This window comes from Penicillium cinerascens (assembly GCF_028974065.1).
Source record: "Penicillium cinerascens strain IBT 15544 chromosome Unknown scaffold_4_segment0_segment1, whole genome shotgun sequence".
NCBI lineage: Eukaryota > Fungi > Ascomycota > Eurotiomycetes > Eurotiales > Aspergillaceae > Penicillium > Penicillium cinerascens.
In genome coordinates, this window is record NW_026695298.1 from 3,708,255 (window position 1) to 3,730,696 (window position 22,442).

The window sequence follows — 22,442 nt, forward strand, 5'->3', positions numbered from 1 at the left end:
TGATCTGGATCGGAATATCTCAGTTTAATTTCTCAAGGCTTTAATGCTGTCAACCCTTATCTTTATCCTAAGATTTACGTTGTGAAGTCCAACCTGCCCGGTTTAGACGAGGAACTACTCCTCTCAAACTGACACCTTCCGTTCTCATTCCTTGAAACTTGAAGAATTATAAATTATGGGTATCAAGGAGATTAAGGTAAAGTAGTACATGACAAAAATAGTAGGAAGGTCCAAAGGAAAGATGAAACGAAAGTTCACATAAATGAGTGAAAGGGTAATGAGTAGATATTTGAAAATTTCTCCTAGAGTCCCGTTCTGACGATCCATCTGCAAGGCAGATACAGCAAATATCTCGAACACTGCCTATCACATTTAATATCCAATGCGGTTGGCGCGACGGAGGTTCTTGGCCAAACCATGGGCAACACCGTTAACAGCGTTGTTAGCTTGACGAATGCCGCTCAGAAGCCCAAAGAGGTCACCGCTGAAGAGGTTATCAAGAGAATCCGGGCTCTGGCCATCATCCGAGCTGTCGTCGTCGTCGTCGTCGTCGTCGTCTGGCTGCGCGGGCGGCGTAGTGGGCGCTGGAGCAGGCGTAGTAGTGGTGGGCGTCTCGGTGGGTACAGAGGTCGACGTCGGCTCGGGAGCGGGTGTAGTCGTGGTCGGTTCGGCCTTCGTGGCCTGAGGCGTCGTGGTCTGAGGCGGCGTGGGCTCAGGGCTGGTAGTCGGCTTGGTGGTTGGCTTGGTTGTGAGGGTGGTGGGAGTAGGGGTAGGGGTCTGATCAGGCCCACTGGACGAGGAGCCAGACCCAGAGGAGGAGGAAGACGAGGACGAGGAGCCGGGTGCATTGGAAGAGGTAGAGGTATTCGTTGTGTTAGTGGACGAAGGTGCAGGCGCCGTGGTCGACGCCGAGCTGGACGACGACGACGAACCGGAACCCTCTTCACCCAGCGCCTTGCGCACGCCATCAATAAATCCCTGATTTGCGTATGCCTGCGACGCATCCCACATCATGACACCGCCGAAGCTCTCGAACTGCTTCGAGTACTCGACCACTTGGGCGATCTTGTCGACGGACACATATCCGGTGCTGGCAGCGGTGGTGTCAGCAGGAACGCCGACCAGGACCTTGACGTTTTTGTTCTTGGAGACGGTCTTGGCCCAGTTGTCCCACTCCTCGAAGTTAAACTTGGAGGTCTTTTGGTCCGTGTTGAAGTTGTTGACGCCGCAGTAGTTGTTGTAGAACTGCACCCACACGGCATCTATGTCAACAGGGCCGTTGAGGATCTGCTTATCCGCCTGGTCAGGGTACGGGCACTGAGGTGCGGCAGTCAGGAAGTACTGCTTGTCGGTCTCCTTGTTCATCAAGTCGCGGAGGCCGTTGGCAAATGGCACCATGTGCTCGACGTTGGCCTCGAAGTCGAAGTCGAAGCCATCAAGGCTGGCATCGCCGAAGGGACGAAGAGCCTTCGATCCCTCCTTCTTCGGGCCAAAGGTTTCCCAGATAAGCTGAGCTCCGTTTTTGGCATCGGCTTCGGACTTGAAGCCGCCCTCGCTGTAGGTTGCACCTCCAATCGAGAGAAGGATAGTCTTGCCTTGGTCCTGGCATTTCTTGATGTCCTTTCTACTCCAAGTTAGCAGCCGAACCCCAGTTCTCGCTGGTATTCTTACCCAATTCCAGGGCAGTTCTTCAGTTGTGTTCCTTTAAACACATCGCAGCCCGCGCTTGTAATAGAGAAGTCAATCTCGGGGGCACCGCCCGGGCCGTTGATCATCATGTCGAACGCCATCGGGATGACCTGGTCGAGTGGGTTAGTTTTTGCACGTGTTTGTTCTTTCCATCGAACCGTACATCAATGTCCTTGTCTTTAGAATAACTGGTCAGCCTCATTCTTTGAATGGTAACGAGTGCACGTACTGTCGCAGTAATAGCCAAGAGGCTGTTGAGCATGACCCTGGCCTCCAGCAGCTTCGAACGAATTTTGGCCTGATATAAATAATGTTAGGAGCCATGATATGCTTCTCCACTATTTTTACCCACCCCAGTAGACTGCAATATTGCTGGAAGAATTCAGGTCGAGCTTGGCCTGCACACCTCCCATGGAAGCGAGCAGCACCGACCCAGAGAGATATCTCGAATACCGACGCATGATGCTAATACACCAGTTTATTTACCGGCAGAACGGGACTGAATTAGGTATTAAAGAGAGTATGAAAAGAATGAAAAAGAAAAAATTATAAGGAGTGACGACTGGCCGGAGGTTGGCGACTAAAACGACGGAACGAGAGTAACCAAGAATAGCGTAGCATGACCCCGAGGATGTTCTTAAATAGCGGGCATCGAGTTGTTTTGCTTCCCAGTATGCATGCCATTGGGGAAAACAATGCTTCCATCTACTCCGTCATTTGCTGTCCGGGTACCCCAAGCGCATGGTATGACCCACTCCGTCCACGCCAACGTCGATATCAACAAACTTCGCTCTGGGCCGAAAGGAGGGGCTTGCGGGACTTGAACTGCGGAAGTATTTGGCCGGGCATTGCTGATTGGACTATTTGGTGCGCCTAGCATGGTCGCCTACATTCCAGCGCTGTTGTCAGGGAGCTCTTGGGAATGTACTACCAGAAACGGACAATTCACCGTAAAACACGTTCTAGGCCAGTAATAACGGACGTGATAGGCTTTCAGTCTATTATGAATGTGATAGGGGATAGGAGATCCAAATGGCTTCCTGCTGTTCGCACTATCATCATGGAAGAAAAGAGCTGTGGAAGGAAGATTTGAACTACGGAGCCGGCATCAGCGCACGGGAGGGATAACTGGAAAATTAGAACTAATGTTTAGTCCCTTGTCCGATAGGTTTGCTCGAGTGACTTTTGATTGAATTGCTGCTGTGGAAGGGGATGTGACTCCGCCCGGGCGTGTTCCCATAGTCGTCAAGTCACCGTAAGCCCAAGTTCTTGTACCTCAACGCTAGTACCTCGGTATTCTCCGAATTGAACCAATAGCTACATTTTAATTCCCTACTTGGGGAAGGTTGTTCCCTCGCAATGTTCCAGGGTTTAACTTTTTTAAATTTCAAGGTGACAAGTTTGTATCGCTCATCATTTGCATCTATATAATTCAACCATGTAGGGGGTCTCTCCAGCACATTTAGATTGCAGCATTGGAGGTAGATTGAATTTTAATTGATTATTGTGCGATTTTATTATCTGCAAAATGTAGAATTATCGAAGCGATTAGAATCGATTAATAGTTTCACAAAAAATGAAGTGATTTGCGCTGAATATATTCATTCAAGTATGCAAAGCCACTTGCGGCACCACGAAGATTCCCAGGACCATCTTCGGGGGTTGGCCGCCGTGCAATTGAGCAGAAATCTCTACTTACCTATTCTTAAAGTCAAATCACAGGGAGCGTTCTCAGGATGAAATAAAGGACATGTTGCCCCAACGGTATGAGGTGAATTACGTGAGCTAGTTTGTGAAGCGCAGGGGTGCGAGACCCCTTTCATGGGCCGAGTCTGGAATGTTGGCTGGCTTTCCCCCAGTCCCATCCTTACTTCCGAGGTTTGATTTATCATATGGTAAAAGCATCGAGCATAGCTTAAATCTCGAGGTCAAATTTACCGAGATAGAGAGCCAGGGGCAAGTATTAGCGAGCACTAAAACTCCCTCGGTTGAGGAACCGAGTCGTCAAACACATTGATCCGCAGATCGCGATCGCCAAGAGCTAATCGACCTGAGAATGGACGTGCTTGCAGACTTGACTCGGTCTCGGCTTGCTACTTTGAAGTGTAGCCAGGGAGTGGAAGGCATTTCGCAACTACAATTGAAACTTCTTACATTGAAGAAGGACGAGTTCCTCGAGAATTTTCATGTTTTTTTTCACAATCGAGCACACTTCGTTATCCCTCACGGCTCGTGTTTCCCCCTTAGATGGAGTTTGAAGTCATCGACGCTCAACCAATCCCCACCAACATAAATCATAGACCGATGCTCCTGGGTTCGATTGCTCGATTGCGAACATGTTTTGGACGGGGAGGAAGAACTAGCCATTTGTACCTCGGACCACAGACACTCACTGGGAGCATGCCCGCTTTCAGCAGGAGGAAAATATTTCTCGCAAAATTGAACGTCCTCACAATAGACACACATTGTAATGCCGTCAATGCTGCATAGGGTACAACATCCGTCACAAAGATGCCCTTTGTCTCCCACTTTAGCTCGTCGTTGGATATCAAGGATGTCATCCCGGTATAAGGCTCCAGTGGCACTTTTCTCATCTCCAATTGCGGCCAAAATGATTGCCAGAGAGAGGAAGATAGACCGGACAATTTTTGAGTTATTGCCACTAAGCATTCTGAGCTGTTGTTTCTGGAGTGCCTCGAAGCAGTGCCTTGCGTCAGCCTCTCGACCGAGTAACCTATAGAAGTGACCAAGGACAAGGCCTGCTCGAGGATTCGGCAGAAATAACATTCCACCGGGACAGGCCATTTCTGAGTGCGCGCGTTACTAGCATCAAACGACTTTCCTCTAGCCAAGCGCTCCAAATGCCAAACCATAAATTTGCTACTTTTCATTTGAGACGTCATCTCGCAGACATTGCTCCAGGTAATGAGTGCTAAGTCGATGTGATGCTATATCAAGAACAGACATCAGATCGCCTTCTGCTCGGCTCCCTCGATGGGTTTCAACAAGGCGCTCGTAAACCACAGCTGCACGATCTGAATCATGCTCATACACTTGCGTTATGTAGGCCAGACACAACGTCCAAGTTTGCAGCTAGTAGCTTTTCGCTCAAATGCGATGAGATTTGCTGTTGGGAGTATGTCTCCAAGCGGAATGTGAAGCCCTGGAGTAATTCAGCTTCAATACATGGGTACCTGATACCAATGCATCAAGTATAGAAAGCAAGCCTTCAGAGTGACCATCATATTGATAATTGCATCATACTTGTCCGAAACCCCTTTAGCAGCTTGCGGGAGCCTCGCTCCGCTAAACACCACAGCGCTGAGTGGATATATGCATTCGAGACACCACTGCCTATCAGACTTCCCACCAACTCAACTGAAATCATGGCGTCCTTTAAAACGGTACGTAGTCGATGTCTCTTAGCGCGGAACCCCGAGTTTGACGTTACTTTGATCCAATGCTTCTAGATTCCTTTATAACCCTAATTGGCTGATTTCACAGAAGCCAGTTTTCATCAATAGCCCCTGTTCTCCTCAATAATACACTTTTTACTCCAAAGGTAATCTACCGAGAGATTCCAATGACGCGCTGGATGGCCTCGCCATTGTTCATGCCGGTATCAATGACACCCGCCACCTTGAGGACATCCACAACACCCTCGATGACCTTAGCATCGACACCGCGGACGCCATTCGTAAACTTGACATCCTTCAACCACTCAGTCGCATCCTCCTCAATGTAGGTGCAACCAAGCTCGCCGGTTCCGAGAAGCTTGATCACCTGAGCAGTATCGGCCTCAAATTCCTTGATACTCTGATCAAAGGCCTGGAAGAGGCTCTGCAGACGCGAGTCCTTTTCAGGATCCGGGAACATTGCTGTCGATGCAACAATCATCCATGATGGCCAGGGAGTAAAGATCTCGCCGATCTTCTTCAGCGGCGGGTTTGGCTTTTCGGTGGTAGGATGGAAGTATGGCTTGGTTGTGAAATGCTCCCACATGAAGAACTCGGCAGTTGGGTTGGGAGCTTGGTCGGGCTTTGCATCGTCCACGCCAGTAACGCCGCTCCGTAGGGCACCGAAGGGGCCGAGAGGGACGCTGGTCAGGGAATCAGACTTCCATCCTTGCTGCTGAGCAAGCACGAAAGACATGATATGGGAGCCGCTAGAAGGAATCAGCCCAATTCGCTTAGAATCTGGAAATGAACCGCACTTCCCAAGCTAGACCGCATGCTTACCTTCCAAGGCGACTGACACCGACTCTCTGGTCCTTCAGGTCCGACACACCATTGATCTCTCCACGGTTACGACCCGTGACAATTGCCCAGCGCAGCGGGTTATCCACCCAGTGGCCGACGACTTTGTATCCTCCCTCCGCCGGGTTCTGAGGCTGCGTCTTCCCGGTCAGACCAGCAACCCAGCCTTCAGTCAAGCCAATAGCGATGTCGATCTCATTGCTTCGCAGCGATGTAATCATGTGGCCCGTTCCGGACGGGAAGGGAGTCACATCGATCTTGAATGGAAGGGAAGCGACGGCCGGGGAGCGGAGGGCGAGATGGAGAGGAGTGAGGTAGTGCTCTGGAGCCAACAGACAGTTCAATGTCAGTCACTTTTACCAATAGAAGTGCGAATTGGTTGCAAAGTTACGAAAGAATGCGTTGTCTTCCTCAGATCTGGATTGGAGACGTCGAGCTGAAGCTTAACGCGGGGCACATACCGGGCACATAGCCGATGCGGATGGTAGGCACATCAGCCATCGTGAAGAGAGGAGCTGATCCGATTTTTTAACGAAGAGTATAGAGACACAGGAATATCGGGACCGGCGCGTAGAGAAGGGTCCGGGAACAGAAGCATCAGACGCATCGCAATCGCGGGGCAGATCCACGACTTCCCGAACCGGATTTACTCCGGAGATATCAGTTTCTCCCATTTTGGCAACAGCAATCATGAAATTATTTACCGCCGTTTCATTCCGAATTAACATGTCTATAGTCGCTATGGTCCCACGGTTCCCCTATATCTACAGAAAATGCAGAATGCGCTCATAATGCGCTCGTAACACGGACTCGTTAGTTCATCCGTATATCTTTCTCTCCTTGACCCCACCGCTCTTCCTGCTCGTGGGAGCTGACAGGAGCCCGAGGAGTCGTCCGGGTGAACATCCAGTACTGGAAGCCCAGGTAAAAGTCGCACACGCATTGGAACATACCGCACAGCTTGAATGACCAGGGGATGGCCTCTTGGCTGAAGAAGAAGTAGCTCATCTTCATGGTATCACCAATGATCCATGCCGCGAGAACGGAGACTCGGAAGCCCTTGCACGAGCCGGAGCGGTGATTGGCCAAAATCTGAGGAAGGGGAAGGGTAGCCTCAACTGCCAGACCTATGCCGCCAAGGATGCTGATGTAGGTATCCGATTCGGAGATAGGGGTGAGGTGAATCACGGTCAGGATAGCCACAAAATAGGCCAGGAATAACCAGTACCTATAGCCACAATGGGTTAGTTTGGCATTCCAGTAAGTGATCCTTCCCAGTGACACTTACGGCTTCGTGTTCCTCCACTGCCAGAAATCGTATGGTCGCGCGAATTCACCGTCAGAGCCGCCGCTGAAAGGCGCATGCTCGATCCCGTTCTTTGCGCCCGAGGCGGGCCGGTTATCCAAAGCAACCTTAAGAAGGCCAATCTGCACAACAATCATGACCAAGGCCTGTGCCAGCAGGGCGCCAGAATAGTACTCTCCAAACCAGTAGAAGACCCTGAGAAGCGCGTTAATATAATGTCCATTCCACGAGGGTCTCCGCTTCTTTGACAGCGTGTGTAATCTTACTTGAGAATCGACGCGACAAGCATGATTAACGGAATATCCAAGGAGAATCCCGCCGAGCTCCTATTCCGATGAATGCTGAGGATCTGGTCGGCATAGGACGTGAGGGGAGAGGAAATGAGACTAGTTCGCGAATAAAGATTAGTATACTGGCTTTGAGGAGATCCTGCGATCCCGGACATACAAGGCGGGCGCTGCATATTCAATGGCCAGCTGAATGAGGTACATGGTGGTGGTGAAGACCTTGCGCGACCTCCGGGGGGGTATGCAAAGGTGATCAGCGATTCGGCGGCGTGTTTGTTCCAAGTTTGACGAGATCGGAGGGTATTCAAAGTCTCCGACACGCTTCGGGGTATGAATGCGACCCGGAAGAAGCTCGAGGAACAGGAACAAGCTTCGGTTGAACCAAAAAAGAAGCGTGAGAGACAATCAACGCGGCGACGCAAGCGGCCCTTTTTTTCCGTCCCTGTCCGTCATTATGTAAGCAGCGCAGCACCTGTCGATCATCCGCCATTTAGGGTCATTCCTGCCTTGGCCGGTACATAGTGTCATAATGAAAGATGATATGTGGTGGATTTGGGATATCTAATGGGAACTATTCACATCACGGGCTCAGTGTTGTTCAGTATCGATAAAATATGAGCAATCTAATGATTTGACTCAATGTAATCCAATTAAATACAGTGTATGATTTCCCCGAACATGAAGACGTTCACTAAGAACTGCCTTTGCGTTTGAAGCGCGCATTCGAAGGCGATATCATCAACACTACCTTCAATAACTGTTGAATTCTTGTTTACTCAAGTGGCAAAGGCAAATTGACCAAGGAGGAGGACAAGAAAGCAGCGATGGTTCCGCGGAACGAACAAAATGTATAGATCGTCTCTCAAATGATGAAATTTTGTAATATCAGTCTCATGATCATACTTATTATCGTTTCGAAAGTATAACCACTCGTGTTATTTGACTCCATGCAGTCCTCTACGACCGGATCGCATAAATTAGATCTCGACTATCAGATTCCATCCTAAAGCCCCACAATTTCAGCCCCATCAGAAAGCAGCTAGGGACTGGATCCTTGGAGGTCGAGAATAAAACAGATCCCAGACATCGGCATTGCGCATATACACGAAACCAGTAAACTCGGCTTCACCATACGGCACTCTCATCAACCCAACATCCCCAAGCGTACACCCCTCCAGAGGCTCAAAACTCCGGCGGTTCACCCAACGCCTCCAACTCCTCCTCATCCAGCACCCCCGGCTCCCATTCTCCATAAACCAAGCGAACAAACGATGTCTCACAGCGATCCGGATCTGGCGCATTCAAAACAGAATCCAGGGACTCCCGATCCACCATAACGAAGAATCGATACCGGCCCGAGTAGCCAAGCCATGTTCCCCACAACTGTGATACTCTAAGCTAACACTCTGGCCGATTGTCGATATCCTTTCCGGTAAAACATGCCGGCTATCTCTTTTATATACTGTCAAGTGGTTTCAGAGGGGCTCTTCATTCATTTAGTCGATTTTCTAAGTTATACGAATCCTGATGATTGTTCATGATTCTAGTGTGGCGGAGTGCACTGAGAGTCCGAGAAGCGTCTATTGGAATGATCGCTCATAAAGTAAAGGGTGGAAAACATTTTTTGGGTCAGTAGAAGCGCGGTCGGGATTATGAAAGTATAACGGCGTGGCTATGTCCGCATTTATGTACTTTTGTCAGTTGAGGAGTTTAATATACGTTGTCTGTGCACAGCTTAGCGACTGCACTAGCGCCTGTCGTTTTGAGATCTGCCTCAACAAGTCCGGTCTTGATAACATCCAAGCTCCAACCAATTTCATTCTCTACGGTCGCCTGGGCGGGCGCGTGATTATATTGATCCAAATTCTTGAGCCAGCGCTTCAATAATCTAGCCTGCCTATCGTCGATCAAGACACCGGGAATGATGGACCCCACAGATTCGGACGAAATGAGCGACATACACGAGATTGAATATCCTCAAAATATGCTTCAAAAAGTGTGGGCGGCTCAATTCAGACCATACCCACACGGGCAGAAAACCGATATTCCAAATCCCACTTGGGTTTTTGTGCTGTATCACGATATTGACGAATCGGGAACGGACGACCAGACCACAAGCATAGTCGAGGGCGTATTCACCACGCTAGAGAAGGCCAACGAGGCTGCTTTGAATTTTTTCATAGAAGACTACGCGTCCTTCTTTGATCAGAAGGAAGACATGTCGAACTTCTTCGAGTCCAACACAGCGAAGAATGATGGCCTCAACACTGTGGAGTGGAGTATTCTCTACGATGGAGGAGTGTCGCTGGAGGCGACCGATGCGAAAGGACCAAAGATCCACGTTTATGTTCAGAGCCACGAACTGGAATGAGAGCCGGAACGAAACTATAATAATGCCTTTTTATGGCTGTCACTATTTGTTCTTGACTGCAGATACTACGTCAAGAATACGAATTTTGTGCGGACTATTGTGTGCATCTCAAATCTTGAAACTACATTCTGCTGCTCATAATAAATGCCAGACTACGACGACGAGCGCGGCTACCCAGATGATCTTCTAGTTCAGGTCAAGGCAGCGGTCCACAACCGACCTGAGCGAAGAACAAACCGTGTTTATGCTTTTGCTGTGATGTATGAACTCTGGTCGATATACGATAGAGCCGAAGGGGTTATTCAGCAGGTTGAAAAAAGCCATCAAATTTGTCCTCGTGTTTTACCAAAAAAAAAAGAAAAAGAATTTTACACCATTTCATGTACGCTCGTCGTTTCTTCGAAGACGTCTCATGCGGCAATGGGGTAAAGTGGTGTGCTTTGGAGGGGCCTTGTGTCGGAGGACGACTGGATGGATTTCTGCGTCGTCACCCCCAGGAATGGAGGACATCTCACCAGGGCATTTCCCTAAACTTCTTCTTACACATCTTCATTATGCTCTTTCAATGTACGTGTCTGAGCGTCCTTTCGAATATGTTACGTGGAAGAATGGAACCTTGAGTAAAGGCTCTCAAGGTTCATGGACCAGGGCAGGTAGATGACAGTGCTGAATGAAACGCATGCTGTAGTGAAATTCTACGATATCTTGTATCGCGCATATATGCTAGATCTAACAACGAGTTACTCAAAACTCTATCCGCCACGTCTTTCCAATGCCGACATTGGGACTCTTGACCACAGCATAAGCAGCCTTGCCACCCTGCTGCTCGTAGTACTCCAGTGAGGCAGTGGAACCGGCCTTGGCACCATCCTCAATGACAGTCACGGTGGTCTTGCCCTTCCACTCAGTGGGAGGATCAATGACAATCACACGCTCGACAGTGACGCCAGCCATGGTCTTCAGGTACTCGGCGGTCTTGGGTCCCTTGGTGCCGAGGTCTTCGGAGGTCAGGACCGAGTCGTGGAAGCGGAATTGGCGGTGAATATAACCACCGCGTTCATAGTCGAAGGTCTCTCCATCATCGACGTAAAGGGAGCCCTCGGCCTCGCCGTTCTTGTCGAGAGTCACGACGAATGTATAGGGGTCCCACTTCATGAGAGCGCTGCTGCGGCGAGGGCGGTCCCGGCGGGGAACAATATGGCCACCTTGCATCAACAGAGGCACCTTGTCTTCCGGGGCTGGGACAGTGTGTCTCTTGCCTGCTCCCTGGTAGACGGTAAAGTCGAAGTAATCATAGTACTTCTCGTCGTCGGCGATATAGATATCCGTGGTGAAGGTATTCTCCGTGACGACTGGCTTGGCAAGGAGACCGGTCTTACCGAGATACAACTGGTCATCGATGGCAAATCCTTGCTCGTCATCGGGGAAAAGGTAGTACTGGGGATACACAATAGGCGTGCCGTTGACCGAAGCCTCGTGGAAAGCAGTGTACCACGCAGGAAGGAGCTGGTATCTCAGACGAATTGCCTGAGAGATAATAGTCCGGTGCGGCTCACTGATCAGATAGGGCTCACGGCGACGGGTGTCAATGTGAGCGTGAGCACGGAAGAAGGGATACCAGATACCAGCTTGGTACCAGCGGGCCAGGAGATCCTTGTCAGGGTTGTGGAAGAAGCCGCCCACATCTGCACCAGCAAAGGGGAAGCCCGCGATACCATTGGTCAGGACCATTGGCAGGGAAATAGCCAGATGCTCCCAGGTGGCTTGGTTGTCACCGGTCCACATGGCAGCCATACGCTGGGCTCCAGCATAATAGGAGCGGGTCAGAATGAAAGGCCGGCGGACCTCACCCTTCTTGCGCTCCAGCAGTGCTTGGTAAGTGGCATTGACAAGGGTGATACCGTTCACGTTGTGAACGTCACGGTGCTCCCAGTCTCCATAGTGCATGTTATCCTTGGGCATGGTAGTTTCCGGCCCGTTGAAGACAGACGGCTCATTCATGTCATTCCAAATGAACAAGTTGGGCATCGATCCCTTGAACTTGTCATATTTATGTAGGCTGTTCCACCAGGGGAACGCAGCCGGGTTGAAGCAGTCGACCCAGTTGGACGAACCAGGCCAGCACCATCCATCGTATACCTCACCGTCCTTGTTCAAAACAGCGAGACCCTTACTGTTCAGCTCCTGGGAAACATAAAAGTCCTCCTTGTTCTTGATATGGGGATCAATGAGAACCACAAGCTTCCGCTCGGATTCGTCAAGCTTCTCCTGCATGCCCTTCGGGTTCGGGAAGGTGAGCGGATCCCAGGTGAAATACTTCCGATCGTCGGTATATTCCAAGTCAAGCCAGATCACATCGTAGGGAATCTGGTATTTGTCGAACTTCGAGTCCACCTCCTTCACATCCTCATCGGTGACGTAGTTCCAACGACATTGGTGATAAGCAATGGCAAAATGCTGAGGGAGCTGAGTATAACCGGTGAGCTCGCCATAGGTTTTGCTGATATCCTGCGGAGTGGGTCCAAGGAAAACAAAGAGATCGATCCGACCGGCTTCAGAAAACCAGTGAGTCTGGGTGTTTGTCTTTGAGTGGGCACTCATCGATAGTGGGTTAGAAGAACCGGCCTTCTTGACAATATCAACCCAAGTTTCGGCTGCATTGAGCCAGAAGACACCGACGGTGGAGCCCTTGCGGTGAGCCTGCATGAAGGGAATCGCTCCGTACAGAGTCATAGGGCTGTTGAGCTCATATTCAAAGACATCAGAGTTGTACATTCGGTAAGGATTCTCATGGTTGCCAGATCCACCCCTGAATTATAGTCAGTTGCATTCGAAAATGAAATGATGGTAAGGTTGATACCTAGTCTCTCTGAGTGAAAGCGAGTCAGCGTGCTCGGGAATACCAAACACATGATTATACCCGGGGAAGGTAATGTCAAGACCGACACTCTCCGGACCACGAGGCTTAGAATCGGTGTTGCCACCAAAGGTCTCTTCCCACCAAGTGCTCTGGTCTTCTCCGGATTCGCCCTCCTTGCCTTCGATCTTAGGGCGCCAGTGTTCCATGTTCAGCAGGCCCTGATGATTAACTTGTACATGGGTCTCGCCATCTCTCTGGAATTCCACCTCGAACGGGGCATGCCGGATAATCGCCTGGAACTTGTCGCTCGGTCCGTAGAGAACGTTGGTGAAACCAGTCTCGGTCTGACCGTTCAAAGTGGCCGATTTGCTGATTTCCAAACCACCGACAACAACCCACTTCTCAGCCTCGTCGTAACGTTTCTTGTTTGCCTTGCTGCCGTGTCGCACTTCGATATCGCCCTTCATGCGCTTCTCTTCATCGACGAGCACACGAGCGGCACCGGATTCGAGGAAGGAAACCGTGAGAGGAAGCCGAATCTTTTCGTTGGCAGCCGTGGTCTTGATCAAAACACCGGTCAATTGGCCATCCTTGAAGTGGATGGTAGCGGGGTCTAGCTCGTAGGGGGAGCTCCATGACGCGCCTTGGGCGGAGGCATTGTCGGCGAGGGCTCGGTTTCGTTTGCAGAATCCGGACTGCTCGCAGGTTTTGAAGTTTTCATGTTTCACAGCCACTGTCAATTGCGACGTTAGTCAGATACGAGGATGGTTCCAGACGACTGCAATGGGATCTCACATCCGGGAACAACAATGGATGCGATAAGAAAGACCAAGGAGAGCAATAGCGTCCAGCGGGACGCAGGCTGACTCCTGGTCATGATGAAGAATGTGCAGTCAGAGACCCTCAACCTCTAATTGTGTACAGAGGAAGGATGTTGACCAGCATCCGGAGTCGGTACATCCACAGTGAAGCTCCAGGCTGGCCTGACGGCGGAGAGCTGGGGTAAAGCACCTCAGGCGTCAAGGCATAAAGGCCACAAGGTGTCAAGGATGCCTGAAACGGATGGCCCCTCGTGCCCCACCAATGGCGCAGCACTGGTCAAAAAAAGACTCTTAGGTATTTATTCTCCCCTCTCCCCTCCCTCCTCTTTTACCTCCCATCCCTTGCTGATCCCAGATCTTCAACTCCAATCCATCAAAATGTCCGACGAGCAGACGTAAGTTCATGATTATCTTCCCAATGCCTTCTCTATTTCCCCTCCACACCAGTCTACTCCTGCTACCCCTCCTACTCTAGCGGTGAAGCTAACCAATTGCTGCAGTTTCATTGCCATCAAGCCCGATGGTGTCCAGGTACGCCTATGATAATCTCTCGACCGAAATAATGACAGATAATCGGTTCATTCGCCAATTGAGTGTATACTAACGCTATCTCAATAGCGTGGTCTCGTTGGCCCCATCATCTCCCGCTTTGAGAACCGCGGCTTCAAGCTCGTTGCCATGAAGCTGTGCTCTCCTAGCCAGGAGCACCTCGAGAAGCACTACGCCGACCTTGCCGGCAAGGGCTTCTTCAAGGGCCTCATCTCCTGTGCGTGACACCCCTCGTGAGCTTCTACCCTACACCAAGCTAATCTCAATGCCAGACATGCTGAGCGGCCCCATCTGCGCCATGGTCTGGGAGGGTAAGGACGTCGTCAAGACCGGCCGTGTCATCCTCGGTGCCACCAACCCCCTGGCCTCCGCCCCCGGTACCATCCGTGGTGACTTCGCCATCGACGTTGGCCGCAACGTCTGCCACGGCTCCGACTCCGTCGAGTCTGCCCAGAAGGAGATCGGCCTCTGGTTCACTCCCTCCGAGGTCCTCAAGTGGAAGCACACCGCTTCCCAGTGGATCTACGAGTAAATTACTCGTCCCACGGTGTCATGGCCTGACGAGCGCCTCTCGGCTTCTTGCGGCATAGAGTTGCAGTAATTCAAGAGTCGGTCGTGATGGCTACGAAAATCAAATAATATACAATTCATATGATTTATGAGTACGAGTATGGAGTGTCTACTATTTTAGCTCTTTCCCACTAGCCCCCTGGCCAGCCGGGTTGTCGGTGCCAGGACGGTGCGCGCAAACCAAGGCGTCGCCCATACACTAGCAGCCAGACGAACGGGTAGTAAAGCCTTTGTAATCGCATAAGCCGTCGCGAACTCGAGCACCAACCGTACGCCTGCCCGTTCTTTTTCACGAGGGGCTAGCCCGTTCGCTTCATGATCCGCGACAGTGGTCACATCGGATTCATCGACCCAGCTTTTCTTCCTCAACCAGCGCCCGAACCGCGCGGCCCCTTTGTCAAAAGCATTGCTCTCGCCAGTTTCAGACGCGAGGTCTGGCATCCAAGTCCCATAATGAAATGCACCAACCAATCCGAAGAGCGACAGCAGAGCGGTGATTTCGTGGAGGATCAGAAAAGACGTGATATGCGTCACCGGCGCCCGCAGTAAGGGTGTAGTGTAGGTTCGGAGGAAGCGTGGTAGGCGGTCATTGAATCGGTGGAGGCGAGACTGGGAGTCTTTTGAGCTTGACGGGGCGGGTTTCGACGGAGGAGAGGACAGGTTTCGCCGCAGCGTTCGAGGCCCTGTCGCTCGGAGACGGAAACGGCGAAGAAAGCTCGCCGGACGCTGAGATGCCATGATTGGGTGTCGTAAATGTATTCGGAAGTAAACGGTGGCTCTCAAGGGGAAATCATGACTCGCTTTGGCAATGGAGCGCGGTTGCGCACGCTAAAGGGAAAGTATAAGCTCGCGACTGGGGAAGTTCAGTTCCTGGTGATCGCACGAGCTTCGTATCGGCTGAGTAATCTCCTTTCGGTCGATCCTCTCGTCTCTAAATCAAGCTTGATACCCTGCCAAGGGAATCCGGAACATAACGGGGTCGTAGATGATGCAATTCGCGGCGGGGAAGTGCTGTGTGCAGCGTAGATCAGGCAAAGTGCCGGATGACCACTGGCCACCCGTCGGCAGCTATCAATCGTCATATTTCCCGATGGGTTCGGGTAACCTTTTTTTTATCGCAGATTCATGACGGTCCACTTCTACCCAACTTCCTCCTCTCTTTCCTCTTCCATTGCCGTCCACGACGTCCTTCGCAATGGAGAAGAAGATTACGGAGAAGATCGCGGCATTGCCGCCCGACGCAAATTACTTTTCGCTGGAGTTCTTCCCTCCTAAGACCCGGATGGTGGGGTAACCCCGCGACAACGGAAACCTGATGCAAGGAGACATGGCTAACGATGGTGGTTATTGTAGGGTTTTGCGAACCTTTCTGCGCGTCTGGAGCGCATGGCTCAGGCCCTGCGTCCGTTGTTCGTGACGGTCACTTGGGGTGCAGGTGGAAGCACGGCGGCCCGTTCCCTCGAGCTGGCGGAGGTCTGCCAGCGCCAGCTGCAGTTGACGACCGTCCTGCATCTGACATGCACCAATATGAGCCGTGCATTGGTGGATATGGCCCTGGAGGAGGCCAAGGTGCTGGGCATTCGCAATATTTTGGCCCTCCGTGGAGACCCGCCTCGCAGCGAGGAATACAATATGCATGGAGAGGACGATAGCAACAAGGACTTCACCTTCGCCGTGGATCTAGTTCGATATATTCGCAAGCAGCATGGTGACTACTTCTGCATTGGTGTTGCCGCGTACCCAGAGGGCCACCCTGCCGACGCTTTCCAGGAAGTTCAGGATCCCATGCGTGATCTGCCCTATCTGATCGAGAAGACCGTTGCCGGCGCAGACTTCATCATGACCCAACTCACATATGATCTCGAGGCTTACACAAAGTTTGAGAATATGCTTCGCAACCATGAGTCTGGGGTCTTCAAGACCATCCCCATCATTCCGGGCCTGATGCCCATTCACAGCTATAAGATCCTCACTCGCGTGACAAAGCTCAGCAATGTGCACATCCCGGCCCCCATTGCCAAACGCATGGAAGAGTTGAAGCATGATGACGATGCTGTCAAGCGGGCGGGTGTTGACGTCGTCAGCGATGTCGTGGGTGGTATCCAAGAGCTCAAGTCGCCGGGCCCGCGTGGTTTCCATTTCTACACTCTTAACTTGGAGAAAACCGTTTCTTTCATCCTCGAGCGATGTGATTTGATCCCGCCATTTTCGACCATTGACGAATCTGCCATTGAAGACGTGGATGTCTCTGTTTCTCTTGATACCCGTGCTCGCTCGCTGGCGAGACGCCGGTCTTCTGTCAATTCGCAACCACACAACCGTGTCATTGTGGACAAGTTTTCTGGAAAAGAGTCATCGCATGATTCCGTACATGAGGCGCTGGCAAACAGTGCCGGGTTGCCGGCAATGCCTCCCGGCCGCGGGACCACTCTTCAAATCTCGGAGGGCCTGGGCGCTCTTGGCCGAGAAGCTACATGGGACGATTTCCCCAACGGCCGATGGGGTGATGCGCGCTCACCTGCGTTCGGTGAAATTGACGGCTATGGGCCTTCACTCCACGTCACCTCCGCGGTCGCTCGACGACTGTGGGGCCACCCTGTCGAACACTCCGACATTAACACCATTTTCCGTCGCCATGTCACTGGTGAGCTGTACATGGTCCCGTGGTCAGAGGGCGGTGCCGAAGAGGGCGGCGGCTTGAATGCTGAGACAGACCTGATTCGTCCTGAGCTTCTCAAGCTCATCGACGGCCGCGGCTGGTGGACACTGGCCTCCCAGCCCGCCGTTAATGGTGTCCGCAGTGACGACAAGATCTTTGGCTGGGGCCCACAGCGTGAGGGTTTTGTCTTCCAGAAGCCGTTCGTCGAGTTCTTCTGCCCGGACAAGGATTACAAAGAAATCCTCAAGCCATTGTTCGAGAAGCACGGCCATGACAAGCTTACCTGGTTCGCCACTAACCAGACTGGAGCTTTCGAGTCTTCCCTCCCCATACAGCCTGCTGACATCGACCTCGAAGAGCTTGACTCAAACCCGGAAAGCGTCAACGCCGTCACCTGGGGTGTCTTCCGCGGCAAAGAGATCGTCACCCCTACTATTATCGAAGAAGTCAGTTTCCGTGCCTGGGGTGAGGAAGCGTTCCGTATCTGGGACGAATGGCGTCGCATTTATCCTCACAACTCACCCACCGAGCGGTTCCTAAACACCTCCAAGAATGAGGCCTGGCTTGTCTGCGTCGTCGGACAACAGTTCGGCGCTGGTACCCCACGCGGCAGTAAAGAGGAGGAGGATGAAGTCAAGTGGATGTGGCGCGTGCTGGCAGGTGAGGCTTAGACCTGAGAGCTTGGTCACATCTAAATCTACACCTACGACCCGGATATACCCTAGAAACCCCCTTCTTAACGTTATGGATATGACTCGTTTGAACACGTCGTTTGGACACGTGAAAGCTTTTGGTGGCATCACGAGGTATTGGATCATGTACAGTACTCTTGAGCTTGCGCAATCCCCATGGACGGACACAACATCCAGCAAAAAAACCTGTATGCAAAGTGGGCTCTTCTATTCATGATGCTCTCGCTATGGCCGGAGGTATGCCTATTTCAAACAAAGGCTTCGTAAACAAATGCACAAGTTGCTCATGCTGTGTGACTTTCCAGCCACTCGGACATTTGTAGCAACCACTGAATTCGGATCATACTTTCTCGGCAAACCCATGTCTCTCAAGGCCTTCCGCGTCGGTGTCCGGTGTCGCAACCGACGACTGCGACTCGTTGAACTTATCGGACAGGCCGTCAAGGCGACCATACACCTTTTGCATACGTTTTGGGTGATCAGTTCCCTGCCTTGGGGCAAGGTAGTGACCACGGAGTCTGTAAATAAGTTCTTAACTGGGAGATCAGGTACAAGTAAAACGGGAAAGACATACCGAGGACCCGCGCCAGTCTGGTTTGGTAGTGTTGGAGCGTAGGCACGATTGAATGCGTGGATATCCTCTTCGAATGTGCCACGCTGAATACTATCCCGTACCCCCGCGAAGAACTGATCCATTATATAATGGTTGTGCAGTTGCAAAAGCACCCAGGCGGTCATTTCTTTCGCGGCGAGGAGGTGGTTCAAGTAGGCGCGGTGGTGGTGCCGGCAGGCATAGCATTCACAGCCCTGTAGGAAGGGCGAAGTATCCTTTGCATATTCAGAGGGCCACAAGTCAATCCCTAGAGGCTGAGGCTCGCCACGTTCTTCCGTGTTTGATGGAGAGGGGAAGGTGAAGGCCAATGCGATGCCAGCGTTTGAGCATGTCCCAATCAGAGGGACAGTTAGAAGATCTGCGCCGAGGGAAATCTCTCGAAGAATGTCGTGAGGAGTGGGAGGCTCGCTTAGAAGTAGTCGAGGAAGGTCGCCGATATCTTTTGGAATGAAACTCAGAGAAGTGGACTCATACAGCGCTAGGCCGGAGAGACGATCGCGGAACTCAGTTTCCAGATCCTCCAAATAAAGCGACTGCTGCGCATTCTCCAATGGCAATATGGGAGCAAAATACGCCGTCTTTGACTTCTTATCTTCCGCCAAAGAGGATCCGTACAGCTGCTCCAATGCATCGCGAGTAAACGCATGCGTCCTGTCAACCATCTTTCCACGCCGCCTGATGCCCGGCGGCTGGGCAGTGACTATATCTGCCAAGCCAATAGCTATATCCGGCCGAAGATTTTGGACCGCCTCCACCCACTGGTGGGCTGAAAGCTGGCGGAACCCGACAGAGGTCAAGACCGCAATGGAGGTTTCAGTATTTGTGGGCGGGCAAGGGATCGCAGGAAACCGTCGTGGAGCAAGGATCATTGGCATGTCATCAGGGGCACAAATAAACCGCCTCAAGGGGGACTCTCCGGGTGCGACAGGAGTTTTATATAGCGGAGCAGGATGCTTCTTTTCGATGACTGATAAACGGGGCAGCTTGTTAGTCATGGTTGTCCATATCCCGGGCAATGGTTAGGTCCAGATACATACAATCCTCCAGTCCAATGTACAGGCTGTTAATTGCAGTCTCTTTTCGCATCACGTCGTGCGCGATGTGCGACACGGCACCCCGCGTGGTCAGTGGGATGAAATGCGGCGTCGAGATCGCCTGGCGGCCGGGGATGGCCAATTTGCCGACTCGTGGTGCAAGCACGGGCGCTGCCGAGCTCAGGACGCTGAAGGTCATCTCTGAGGGCGTAGACGTCTCGGGGTCCATGGCGGCGTTGTTCATTGAATGACCATGATGCGGCTGCGATGCGATCTTATCGGGCGGCAGAAAAGATGTCACCGGTTAACAAGGGCCCCTCGCTTCCAACTACCCCGGTATTTGCTACACATGTTCACTGGTTTGGGAACGGTTCCTTTTTGAGTCAAATTGACTTTCTTTCCTTGAATGTTACCTATCTTGGCCCATACTTCTTTCAGACCTCTCTTAGAATGACAGGCACGTCGCAACAAGCGCCGACGCGACGCGGAGCGCTCATCGTGGTGGAGGGACTCGACCGCGCCGGCAAATCGAGCCAATGCGAGATGCTACAAAACTACCTCACGGAGCAGGGGCAAAAGGTGAAATATATTCGATTTCCAGGTAATTGAATCGGTCGTCTACTTGAGAACTGTGCTAACCCGTGTGCAGACAGGACGACGCCCATCGGCAAGCTCATAGATAGCTATTTACGCGGCGCGGTCAATCAGGATGACCACTCCATCCACCTCCTGTTCTCCGCAAATCGCTGGGAAATTGCCAAGAGCATCGAAGAAGATATCAATAGTGGCATCACGGTGATCGTGGACCGCTACTCATACTCTGGTGCTGTGTATTCGGCAGCCAAGGCCAACCCCACGCTCTCGCTCGAGTGGGCGTGGCAGCCCGAGCTCGGTCTGCCACGTCCAGATATTTGCCTGTTCCTCAGTATTTCGGCCGAGGAAGCTGCGAAGCGCGGCGGTTATGGTGCGGAGCGGTACGAGAATGAGGCTATGCAGACTCGCGTACGGGAGCTTTTCCGCACGCTATTTGAGCGCCAGAAGGACGTGTGTATTGTCAATGCTGGCAAGTCACTGGTTGAGGTGTCCCGGGATATCCAATCCGCTGTCTCAGAATGCGTTGCGCGTCTGGACATGATTGGGCCCTTGAGGGCCTTGGGGCCGCTCACCAACTAGCCCTGTGTGCTCCTTTTGCAGTTTATCGCGAGACTTCATTCCACGAGTTCTGCATCTTCCCATTCGCTATCTTCAATGACGATCTCCAATCTGGATGAAGCCGGAGATGAATGCTGTCGAGTTCCGAATTCCGTGTCTGATTCCACCTCGACCGCCTCACACCAGTTTTCGTCTAACTGGGGGTCATCCTGAGACATATCATCTGGCGCAGGCTGTGACTGGGCATCGAATGTTGGTTCCACAGAAGACTTTCGCACATTGGATGTCTTGGTCTTGCTTTTGTTGCTGGGTGACTGCTTCGCAGATTCTTTGCGCTCGCGCTTTTCTTTTCGTCGCAGAATCGTACGGACTTCCCTTTCGGCACGGCTGCGAAAACTCAATTCTTGCATCATTATTGGCCATTGCACGACTTCTTTGCACGTCGGGCAGGTTCCCTGCGTTGGCACGAACGTATCCGGGTCGTCGGAGTTTTCAAGAAATTTGGCAGATAGACATAATAGATGATTCGTGCCACGGCAAGATGTTCGTGGACACACCACTATTTGCTGCGTATCGGGGTTCACTGGCTTTTTGCATACTGCGCAGTGTAGATCCTCCGCGTCGTCCAGAGCAAACATGGATTTCTCCAGGTAGTCTTCGAGTTTAGTGTAGTCGACCGATAGCTGATTGATGCCACCCACTGCAGTACCTGCGTCGCCTTGTCTTGGACAGTTCCCGTCTAGGATGATTTTGGAGAAAGGTAAGGAGGTCTCCACACGCTCATTCCAAACTTTCCATACGCGGTAGACATCCGCGCAGAAGAATCGTACTCGTAGCGGCCAGGTAGTGAAATACGATGATCGAAGTAGGAAATGCAGATCCTCTAGGTGGGCCGTCAAGGATCTTCTGCGCGAGGTACGCGGAATGGTCTTTCCCGTGTGCCGACAAACAGTGACTTTGGCCTGCGAGCTAGGGAGGTCACCGTCATCAAGCTCAATGTGTCGTGACCTTTCGGGATGTTGCCAAGCCCATCTATGCAACATGAGCAAGCGGCTCTGCTTTCTAGGGTCATTGCGAAGCTTACTCAAATTGAAGAGCTCCTACTCGACTCATAAAGCCCTCCACCACGAGCGCCATTTCCCAGGGCCGTAATTTATCCCGAGAGGTACGTTTGGCGCCCCCTTTGACCGTGCCATTGTGCTGAGGCAGTCGTCTGATGGGATTGGGCGTTGAGCCGATATAGAGCGAGGCGTGTCGGACGGTAGACCGAAGGAGATAGCAGCAGTAGTAGGCTGGGATGGGCCGAAGCTCGTCTTGGGTCTCCATGGTCCATATGGCTGCGAGCTGCTATCCGGCCTCTCCCATTGGGGGCTGATGCATAGTAAGTGCTTATCTTGCGAGTCCGCCGCGGACGGTAAACAAGCGATCACATGACAACTTTGATATGCCGACGGGCGAGGATGCATTTTCCTTGTCACTTTTCATTCCTTTTCAGTACGTATTTACAAGCCAAAGAGGCATATTCGGTGATGGAGGAGTACGGACAAAGCAATTACACAAGTTACGTGAGAAGGCCGCGGGCT

At 51.8% G+C, this 22,442-nt stretch overlaps 12 protein-coding genes across 12 annotated transcripts; 4 read left to right on the forward strand and 8 right to left on the reverse strand.

The window, feature by feature from the left end:
* Nucleotides 1-372: 372 nt before the first annotated feature.
* Nucleotides 373-2,150, reverse strand: N7498_010527 (glycoside hydrolase family 18 protein; the record flags this gene model as incomplete). Its single annotated transcript, XM_058457583.1, has 5 exons — nucleotides 373-1,624; nucleotides 1,672-1,799; nucleotides 1,853-1,866; nucleotides 1,919-1,987; nucleotides 2,042-2,150. The coding sequence occupies 5 exons, from the start codon at nucleotides 2,148-2,150 to the stop codon at nucleotides 373-375; spliced, it is 1,572 nt and encodes a 523-aa protein (XP_058304482.1).
* A 3,106-nt stretch (nucleotides 2,151-5,256) lies between these two features.
* N7498_010528 (uncharacterized protein) lies at nucleotides 5,257-6,446 on the reverse strand (the record flags this gene model as incomplete). Its single annotated transcript, XM_058457584.1, has 3 exons — nucleotides 5,257-5,854; nucleotides 5,928-6,267; nucleotides 6,407-6,446. 3 exons carry the CDS (start codon nucleotides 6,444-6,446, stop codon nucleotides 5,257-5,259), a joined length of 978 nt encoding a protein of 325 aa, XP_058304483.1.
* A 245-nt stretch (nucleotides 6,447-6,691) lies between these two features.
* N7498_010529 (PQ-loop repeat-containing protein) lies at nucleotides 6,692-7,742 on the reverse strand (the record flags this gene model as incomplete). The annotated part of the gene is made up of 4 exons (XM_058457585.1): nucleotides 6,692-7,173; nucleotides 7,234-7,446; nucleotides 7,518-7,637; nucleotides 7,699-7,742. The coding sequence occupies 4 exons, from the start codon at nucleotides 7,740-7,742 to the stop codon at nucleotides 6,759-6,761; spliced, it is 792 nt and encodes a 263-aa protein (XP_058304484.1). The 3' UTR covers nucleotides 6,692-6,758.
* Nucleotides 7,743-8,566: 824 nt separating this feature from the next.
* On the reverse strand, nucleotides 8,567-8,873 carry N7498_010530 (uncharacterized protein; the record flags this gene model as incomplete). Its single annotated transcript, XM_058457586.1, is given in 2 exon segments — nucleotides 8,567-8,726; nucleotides 8,746-8,873. The coding sequence occupies 2 exon segments, from the start codon at nucleotides 8,871-8,873 to the stop codon at nucleotides 8,567-8,569; spliced, it is 288 nt and encodes a 95-aa protein (XP_058304485.1).
* A 586-nt stretch (nucleotides 8,874-9,459) lies between these two features.
* N7498_010531 (uncharacterized protein) lies at nucleotides 9,460-9,909 on the forward strand (the record flags this gene model as incomplete). Its single annotated transcript, XM_058457587.1, has 1 exon — nucleotides 9,460-9,909. The coding sequence occupies one exon, from the start codon at nucleotides 9,460-9,462 to the stop codon at nucleotides 9,907-9,909; it is 450 nt and encodes a 149-aa protein (XP_058304486.1).
* A 744-nt stretch (nucleotides 9,910-10,653) lies between these two features.
* On the reverse strand, nucleotides 10,654-13,646 carry N7498_010532 (glucan 1,3-alpha-glucosidase ROT2; the record flags this gene model as incomplete). Its single annotated transcript, XM_058457588.1, has 3 exons — nucleotides 10,654-12,718; nucleotides 12,770-13,502; nucleotides 13,565-13,646. 3 exons carry the CDS (start codon nucleotides 13,644-13,646, stop codon nucleotides 10,654-10,656), a joined length of 2,880 nt encoding a protein of 959 aa, XP_058304487.1.
* Nucleotides 13,647-13,968: 322 nt separating this feature from the next.
* N7498_010533 (uncharacterized protein) lies at nucleotides 13,969-14,671 on the forward strand (the record flags this gene model as incomplete). The annotated part of the gene is made up of 4 exons (XM_058457589.1): nucleotides 13,969-13,985; nucleotides 14,091-14,121; nucleotides 14,209-14,356; nucleotides 14,412-14,671. The coding sequence occupies 4 exons, from the start codon at nucleotides 13,969-13,971 to the stop codon at nucleotides 14,669-14,671; spliced, it is 456 nt and encodes a 151-aa protein (XP_058304488.1).
* Nucleotides 14,672-14,826: 155 nt separating this feature from the next.
* N7498_010534 (uncharacterized protein) lies at nucleotides 14,827-15,447 on the reverse strand (the record flags this gene model as incomplete). Its single annotated transcript, XM_058457590.1, has 1 exon — nucleotides 14,827-15,447. The coding sequence occupies one exon, from the start codon at nucleotides 15,445-15,447 to the stop codon at nucleotides 14,827-14,829; it is 621 nt and encodes a 206-aa protein (XP_058304489.1).
* A 457-nt stretch (nucleotides 15,448-15,904) lies between these two features.
* On the forward strand, nucleotides 15,905-18,039 carry N7498_010535 (methylenetetrahydrofolate reductase (NAD(P)H) MET12; the record flags this gene model as incomplete). Its single annotated transcript, XM_058457591.1, has 2 exons — nucleotides 15,905-15,994; nucleotides 16,063-18,039. The coding sequence occupies 2 exons, from the start codon at nucleotides 15,905-15,907 to the stop codon at nucleotides 18,037-18,039; spliced, it is 2,067 nt and encodes a 688-aa protein (XP_058304490.1).
* Nucleotides 18,040-18,400: 361 nt separating this feature from the next.
* N7498_010536 (tRNA-ribosyltransferase family protein) lies at nucleotides 18,401-19,936 on the reverse strand (the record flags this gene model as incomplete). Its single annotated transcript, XM_058457592.1, has 3 exons — nucleotides 18,401-18,578; nucleotides 18,635-19,640; nucleotides 19,711-19,936. 3 exons carry the CDS (start codon nucleotides 19,934-19,936, stop codon nucleotides 18,401-18,403), a joined length of 1,410 nt encoding a protein of 469 aa, XP_058304491.1.
* Nucleotides 19,937-20,157: 221 nt separating this feature from the next.
* On the forward strand, nucleotides 20,158-20,880 carry N7498_010537 (bifunctional thymidylate/uridylate kinase; the record flags this gene model as incomplete). Its single annotated transcript, XM_058457593.1, has 2 exons — nucleotides 20,158-20,308; nucleotides 20,357-20,880. The coding sequence occupies 2 exons, from the start codon at nucleotides 20,158-20,160 to the stop codon at nucleotides 20,878-20,880; spliced, it is 675 nt and encodes a 224-aa protein (XP_058304492.1).
* A 35-nt stretch (nucleotides 20,881-20,915) lies between these two features.
* On the reverse strand, nucleotides 20,916-22,185 carry N7498_010538 (structure-specific endonuclease subunit SLX1; the record flags this gene model as incomplete). The annotated part of the gene is made up of 2 exons (XM_058457594.1): nucleotides 20,916-21,891; nucleotides 21,944-22,185. The coding sequence occupies 2 exons, from the start codon at nucleotides 22,183-22,185 to the stop codon at nucleotides 20,916-20,918; spliced, it is 1,218 nt and encodes a 405-aa protein (XP_058304493.1).
* Nucleotides 22,186-22,442: the final 257 nt, after the last annotated feature.